The sequence below is a fragment of the Passer domesticus genome, chromosome 1, assembly GCF_036417665.1.
Source record: "Passer domesticus isolate bPasDom1 chromosome 1, bPasDom1.hap1, whole genome shotgun sequence".
In the NCBI taxonomy this organism is placed as follows: Eukaryota; Metazoa; Chordata; class Aves; order Passeriformes; family Passeridae; genus Passer; species Passer domesticus.
In genome coordinates, this window is record NC_087474.1 from 12,281,303 (window position 1) to 12,289,525 (window position 8,223).

At 57.6% G+C, this 8,223-nt stretch overlaps 1 protein-coding gene across 1 annotated transcript; it reads left to right on the plus strand.

Moving 5' to 3' along the window:
* The first annotated feature begins 3,175 nt into the window (after positions 1–3,175).
* On the plus strand, positions 3,176–5,833 carry FZD8 (frizzled class receptor 8). Its single transcript, XM_064393484.1, has one exon. The coding sequence runs from the start codon at positions 3,176–3,178 to the stop codon at positions 5,192–5,194; it is 2,019 nt and encodes a 672-aa protein (XP_064249554.1). The 3' UTR covers positions 5,195–5,833.
* Positions 5,834–8,223: the final 2,390 nt, after the last annotated feature.

Genomic DNA, 8,223 nt, shown 5'->3' on the forward strand with positions numbered 1-8,223 from the left:
AAGTCTCCAAGTATGAGGAACACACAATGGGCTCTGATTCCACAGTGTTGAGCTAACCAGGCTGCTTTTCAGTCACATAAAGCAAAGCAGCCTCCCCACAGCTGTGCTGTTTTATATACCTGAAAGACAATTTTAAAAATTATCATGGTCTTACTGGGGAATTTGGATATGCAGTCATTACTAAATTGCCATAAAGTTCCATATTACCAATTCTGTCATTACTGAACAGCTTCAAGACACACAGTATCTTTGTGCTGCATCTCTTCTTCTCGCTGCAAGAAAACAAGAGCATATGAATGACAGCAAAAATGAAGCCAAATGTACTGTTGAGAAACTCGGTATTCTCTTATTTCTAGGAGAGTTACAGTGTAATTCTAAACTGCAGCATTCAGCATGTCTCCTGAGCTTCCTCGCTGAAATATAGCAATGGAAATTTTACAGCATCTGTGTTGCTTTTGGAAGCCATCACCTCACATCTGCTGTCTCTGTAGTGTAAAGTTTAAGTTCAGCATAAAAAGGTACTTTGTAAGAGGCAAGAGGAATCCTGACAGAGCGGTAATTTACAGACTCGCCCGGCTCCCCCGACTAGACTCGCTCAGTTCTACATTCTGTAGAGATTTTTAAATAAGGTGAGCTTCAAGCAGCCACCAGAAAAAAAAAAAAAAAAAAAAAAAAAAGTCATTTTTTAAAATGGAGCATCGCAACCAGGACTGGAGACTTTTTAAACCTCTATCCGTCACTGAGTCCTGTGCCAGACGTTTTCTTCACCGGGCATTGTTCGATCTCGAAACACTTTTCACAATGCTGTTCACTAAATTAGCGCTGAAATAACCACCGGCTACTTTTGCAAAAGTTCTGACCGCGCTCACAAACAGCACCGCGTGTAACAGCGGCACCGACTGCACAGCCCGAGCCCCGGCGGAGCGCGGCCACGGCCTCCGGGAGCTTCCCAGCCCCCGGCGGGCCGGGGCGGGAGCGGCGCTCGGCCAATTGCAAACCCATTGTGGTCACACAGCGGGCGCGTTTATCGCCCCATCATCGCCCATTTCCTCCGAACGGGGTAATCCCCGCGTGCGCTCACACGGCGACAGAGCCGGCGACAGCAGCCTCTTGGCTCAGCCAACAACCCGGGGATTGTTCCTTGTTTGGCCTCACGCGTTCCATTTCCTCCTCCAGCGCCCCGCACCGCCCCCCGGGGCGGGCTCGCTGCCCCCCCGGCCCCGCTTCTCTCCGTGTGACTCCCCGCGAATCACACGATTCCCGCCGCCGGCAGACGGGCCCCGCCGCGTTCCCGCGGTTCCAGTCATTAGGGCCGCAGCGGGAGCGCCGCGCGAGCGCCAGGCGCAGCAGCGCCGCAATTAACAAACAAACGCCCCGTCCCGGGAGCGCGACAACCCCCCGGGACGGCCCCGCCGCGCTCGCAGCCCGCGCCCGCCGCCGCTCCCCTTAAGGTGGTCTGGCTGCGGCGGAGCCGCCGGAATTCCCGCCCGCCCCCTCCCCGCCGCGGGCGGAGAAAGCAGCGACTCTTCTCACGGCGGCCCCCGGGAGCGGAGGGCGGGGGGGTTCCCCGGCGCGGGGCGGCGGCGGCCGAGCGGCCATCCAGCCGCAGATGGCTCCTCTGCCGCTCCGGGCGCCTGCAGGCGGCTCCTCGGCGAGTCCCCGCCGCGGCGCCGGGCTGGCGCTCGGGAGCCGCGGCCGTGCCAGGACCGGCCTGCCGGCGCTGCCCCTGGGCTGCGGGTCAGCGGCCGGAGGCGGCCGCGGTGCGGGCCCCTGTCCCGCGGGTAGAGTGCACCCGGGGCCGGCCGCGGGGCTACCGCAGGTACCCGCCCGGCTGGGAGCCGTGTCCACCTGCCGGGGCGCGGGGCTGCTCCCGCCGGGAGCTCCCGGCCGAGTGCACACTCAGCACGTCCCAGCGAGCGCCGTGCCCCGCGGGTGCCCGCGCCTCGCGGGTCCCCGTGTCACCCCTCACACGCCGCGGCCCCGGGCAGAGCCTGCAGCGCCGCGCTCGCACCGCGCGGTGTTCGGAGCTCCGCGCTGGGGCCGGGGCGCGGGCAGCCAGGTGTGGGCTGCGGTGCTGCCGGGACCCCCGGCTTCGCCGCGCTCCCACCCCTGTCACCAACACGTGCAGGGCATGGGGCAGCGCGCACCGGCACGGGCGGCGAATCCCGCGGGCGGCAAGGAGATGATAGGAAACCCCTTCCGAGACAGCCCCGAGCGCTACTTAGACTGCTGCTGCGGTGGCTGTGACTCGGCCCTGCAGGGGACGCAGGTCCCCTGCGCAGCCCGGGCCGTGCGTGGCTGCCGCAGCCCGCGCACCGCGGTGCGGAGCCGCGCGTCCCCGCACGGGCAGGGGCCGAACAAACACCGCCACGTCCCAGCAGCACCCACCACAGTCCAGCACCGGCTCCACCTTAAGGAGCCCCGCGCCCCGCCCCCCGCGTCCCGCCCGAGCGCTGCTGATAGGCGGACGAGGCGGCGGGGGCGGGGCCCGCCGGCGCTCGCTATAAATATTCATGAGAGCGCGGCGGCCGGAGCGCCGCTGCCGGGGCCGGAGAGCGAGAAGTTGGCGGAGGCGCTGCCGCGCTCGACCCGCGGCTCAGGTGGCGCGATCGCGGCCGGGGTGCCCGGCAGCCGGACGGGGACCCAGCGCAGGGCGAGCACCGCCCGGCCGTCACCCGCGGAGCCGTGCGCTCGGGAGGGCGGCAGAAGGAGCCGCTCCGGCCGCCCCAGCTCCGGCCCCGCCGCTGCCCGCCCGCTCGGGGCGGTGGGAGCCCGGCACCGCCTGGTTCCCGGGACGCCTCAGCCTTCTTCACCGCGCCGCCCGGGGGCTGACTGCCAAACTTCTCTGCCGTCGCCGCCCCGTGCCCGGCCGGCGCTGGAGCTGCGCTTCCCCCTGCGAAACCGACCCCGCGGGGAGCGATGCGGCGGCGGCTGAGGGGCCTCCCGTGAGCGACCCCATCCTCCGGCGCCGAGTGGGGGCTCCCCCTCACCGGGTGCCCGCGGACGACGGAGTCCGGCGGGGGCTGCGAGACCTCTCACCTGCGACCGGCACGGAGGGGGCCGCCCTCCGCCCCCCGGGCTAGCGGGGCCGGGGCGGTGCTGTGGCGCCGCGCTCCCCGCGGCTGCTGAGCGGGACGGGAGAGGAGCCGGGGCCGCCGCCCCCGCGCCGCCGAGCATGGAGTGGAGTTACCTGTTGGAAATCACCTCGCTGCTCGCCGCCCTGTCCCTGCTGCAGCGCGCCGGCTGCGCCGCCGCCTCGGCCGCAGCCGCCGCGTCCTCCTCGTCCTCCTCCTCGGCAAAGGAGCTGTCGTGCCAGGAGATCACCGTGCCCCTCTGCAAAGGCATCGGCTACAACTACACCTACATGCCCAACCAGTTCAACCACGACACGCAGGACGAGGCTGGGCTGGAGGTGCACCAGTTCTGGCCGCTGGTGGAGATCCAGTGCTCCAGCGACCTGCGCTTCTTCCTCTGCAGCATGTACACCCCCATCTGCCTGGAGGACTACAAGAAGCCGCTGCCGCCCTGCCGCAGCGTCTGCGAGCGGGCCAAGGCCGGCTGCGCCCCGCTCATGCGCCAGTACGGCTTCGCCTGGCCCGACAGGATGCGCTGCGACCGCCTCCCCGAGCAGGGCAGCCCGGACACGCTCTGCATGGACTACAACCGCACGGACCTGACCACGGCCGCGCCGCCGCCCGCCAAGCCCCCGCTCCGCGGCTCCAAGCCCGGCACCGCCGCCAAGGCGCCCCCCGCCGCCGCCGCCCCGCCGGCCGAGGCTCCGCGCAAGCCGCGGCCGCCGCCGCCCTGCGAACCGGGCTGCCAGTGCCGGGCGCCCATGGTGTCGGTGTCCAGCGAGCGGCACCCGCTCTACAACCGCGTCAAGACGGGGCAGATCGCCAACTGCGCCCTGCCCTGCCACAACCCCTACTTCAGCCCCGACGAGCGCGCCTTCACCGCCTTCTGGATCGGGCTCTGGTCCGTGCTCTGCTTCCTCTCCACCTTCGCCACCGTCTCCACCTTCCTCATCGACATGGAGCGCTTCAAGTACCCCGAGCGCCCCATCATCTTCCTGGCCGCCTGCTACCTCTTCGTGTCCCTCGGCTACCTGGTGCGGCTGGTGGCGGGCCACGAGAAGGTGGCGTGCAGCGGCGGCGCGGGCGCGGGCGGCGCGGGGGCCGGGGCGGCGGGGGCCGGCGGCGGCGCGGCCGCGGGGGCGGCGGCGGCGGGGGGGCGCGGCGCGGCGGGCGGCGCGGCCGAGCTGCAGCCGGAGCTGGCGGTGGCCGAACACGTGCGGTACGAGAGCACCGGCCCGGCGCTGTGCACCGTGGTCTTCCTGCTCGTCTACTTCTTCGGCATGGCCAGCTCCATCTGGTGGGTCATCCTCTCCCTCACCTGGTTCCTGGCGGCGGGCATGAAGTGGGGCAACGAGGCCATCGCGGGCTACGCGCAGTATTTCCACCTGGCCGCCTGGCTGCTCCCCAGCGTCAAGTCCATCGCTGTGCTGGCGCTCAGCTCTGTGGACGGGGACCCCGTGGCTGGCATCTGCTACGTGGGCAACCAGAGCCTGGAGAACTTACGGGGCTTCGTGCTGGCACCTCTGCTCATCTACTTGGCCATCGGCTCCATGTTCCTGCTCGCTGGCTTCGTCTCGCTCTTCCGTATCCGCAGCGTCATCAAGCAGCAGGGTGGCCCCACCAAGACCCACAAGCTGGAGAAGCTGATGATACGCCTGGGACTCTTCACGGTGCTCTACACCGTGCCAGCCGCCAGCGTGGTCGCCTGCCTCTTCTACGAGCAGCACAACCGGCCCCGCTGGGAGGCCACGCACAACTGCCCCTGCCTGCGTGACCAGCAGCCTGACCAGGCCCGCCGCCCTGACTACGCCGTCTTCATGCTCAAGTACTTCATGTGCCTGGTGGTGGGCATCACTTCTGGCGTCTGGGTCTGGTCTGGCAAGACCCTGGAATCCTGGAGGGCCCTGTGCACCCGCTGCTGCTGGGCCAGCAAAGGCGCTGCCGTGGCTGGGGGCGCGGGGGCAGGAGCAGGTGGACAGGCAGTAATCACCACGGCAGGAGGACTCGGGGCCGGAGGTGGTGGCTCACTCTACAGCGATGTCAGCACCGGCCTGACGTGGAGATCAGGCACCGCCAGCTCTGTCTCCTATCCCAAGCAGATGCCCCTGTCTCAAGTGTGAGGAGGGGGAAAGAGGCCAAAGGTTAGGGAATGAGGGACACTGGCCTGCCTAAAATGCCTCCTCACTGTTTGGTGCCATTAATGAACCCCTAATGGTCCTTATTAGCCACAGCTTGTATAGAACAATGCAGCTGGCAGAGGCCCCAGGCTCCAACCCCCTCCTCCTTCCCCTCCATTCATATGCAGGGAGCATGTACTTCAAGGAGCCAGCTTATTATTTTGCTGGCAGAGGAGGGTAGAGGCTCACCCGTGTCTTGCAGAGGGCAAGGCACAGCAGCTTCTGAATCACTCTGGACTAACAGCAGCTCTTTACTCGTGGGAGAGAGGGTCTTCCTCCCCCCATCCTGAGGTGGGAGTCTGCTGGGGACTGCAGGTTTTTGGGATGTGGATGACCAGGCAAATGCCTTACAATATTGACTGAATCAAAAAATGTCTTAATTATACACCCCAGCTAAATACGGGTTTCCTACATTAAAGGATGTATTTATATAATTATTTGTTACCTTGTACAGATGTGTAAAATATGTATATATCCAAAGCTATACAGTCTGTAAATTTTTTTGTAAAAATTTAGAGGCTACCCCTGTAAGAGCAAATATGAGTATTCTATTTTGTCAATAAAATGACTTTTGATAAATGACTTTTTCAAGCTTTTCCTCTCCTCCTGCCCTGGTTATTCCAGCTGCTGTATCTTTAGGTAGTTCCATAAACTATGAGCAACATTCATGCTCCAGTCATTACCTGTGTAGACACAAGAAAACAAGTCACTCAACAAGTTGCTCTGAAAAAGTGTTTGCCAAAACTGGGAGGTGCATTACCATGCTTCTTTCCTTTTTTGAAAGATGATGGTGTCTTTGAGCCTTTACAAAAGAGTCATCTCCCATGGCATGTTAAGTATCCTTTTAAAACGGGTGTTATTTTAGGAATGTGCGCACCCGCCTCTCATATCTGTTGTCTGCACTTCTGTAAGCACCTGCCTTTCCTGGGATGCATACTGAAGTGTAAAAGGTTAATGTTTTAAATTCATAGCTCATATACTATGGTGGAACAGTGAGTTGAGATTTGTTAGATCAATCTCTTCTTAACAGATTAAACTAACATCTTAACTTTTGTATATCAAATATGGTCCTTTTTCAAGAGAAAAAGGTATTGTTCTTCTGTCAGGGGTAAGCTAATTTATTTGAGCAGAAGGCTGTTGAATTAACAGAAGAATGCTTTGGCAATTGTTGAACTTTTTACCTGTCTGCCCAGTGGCTCAGAACATCATTCCTTTAAGAGGAGCTAAATGAATAGGGTTAATCTGTAGGGAACTTGGTTTCTTTTGAGTTTGGGAAAACTTTGATCTTTTCTCTTCACCAAACGTGATGTATAGTCTGAAGTTTCTTTCCCTGCTGCCTGGTTCCTCTTGTTGCAGACCAATTGGCCACCATGGAGCCTTAAAGTTCTTCAATTAAAGGGACATGGGACTTTTTTTTTTTTATTTTAAGAGGAAGACTTGTAACAGTTAGTGAACACCAGAGGGAAAAGGGAGAACAGCCTTTTAAACAGCTTTTCCCTGCATTGTTAGCCAGACTGCAGGCAGCAAGGCATGGCTTGGAGCATTATAGAAAAGAGCTATGAATGCCCTACAGGTGGTCTGCTCACATAATCTCCCCAATTTAAAACATTTTCCTTTACAGGACAATTGCATTACAAAACTCCCTTCTCTTTTGGTCCTAATTGAACCAAAGAACAACTACAAGATTTTCTTTAAAACCTGAATGTCCAAAAAAAAATTAAAATCTATTAACTAACATAGTAATCTGTTTTCTAAAATGAGAGCACTCAGAAAACCAGGAGTAAAAACTGCATTGGACATTACTCCAGATATTTTTACATATTCTGCTTATATTCTGTCAAATTAGCAGTCATTTAAAAGCAATTGGTTAGGTTGTGTGCTAGCAGTGAAAAGATAGCCCCAGGTCCCTTATTAACCTGCCAATCATGATAAGAGATGGGCAGCTACCCTACTAATGACACAGATATCAGTCATGATTTGTGGGAAAAACCTTGTTTCATTGAGCACTGACTTGATTATTGGTGTCCCTTTCAAAGATCTCCTGACTTAATAGACCCCACTTCTACAAAGTTGCCAGGAACATGAAAAGGAGTAAATTAAAATGCTCCTAACTACTTGATGGGAAAAATAAATTTAACTTCTTAAATGCAAAGGAAATTCCACTGGGATTTACACATGGTACCTATTTATGCACCATCTGACCAGCATCAGAATATTGACATAGCTGTAAGTTGAGAAGGCCATACTATTTTTCTGTATTGCTGGAAACATTTTTTTTCAAGGTTGTTGTTAAATCAACACTTTTCTCTGCTGTCAGGTCTTCCTGCTGGGGAAGACCCACATGGCACAATCAGTTCTGCAGATAAAAATCTGAGTTCCTTCTCCTCCACCTTGTTCCAGCAAGGAAGACAGAGGAGAGGTACAGTCACAACTCTTCTCTGAGATCTTGTTTAGATAGGTCTCTAGCAGGCTGCTGGTGCAGGTTGCTTGCACTGAAATAAAAGCATTTCTAGTAAAAGAAAGAAGTAGCCCTTTGGCTTAACCTCCTCCAGAATGAACCAAGAGGTGCTACAGGTGAACTAAAAAAAAAGAGTCTCAGAGCTAGCCAGGTAAACAAGATGCCTGCTTTGGAAGTGACTGAGTAATAATGCAAAGGTTAAACAAATGAAAATCAGGTAAAATTAAAACCACTAGAAACACAAACCTGGGGAAATGGAGCTAAAGAATCTAACTTAGAAGTGCAGATTTTTGTGAATCAGCATAAAATTTGTAGATAGGGGAAAACAATCAGAAACACCACCAGCAAGGCATTTAGGTACATGAAAAATAAAAACCCACAGCTACAATGAACTTAACATTATTGGGATGCCCTTTATCAAACTTTAAGGTTAAATTTGCTATGAAGAGCCAAAAAGTATTGGTGAAGTGATAGAAACGACATGATAATTTTCAAGATCTGATGATAAACTGCC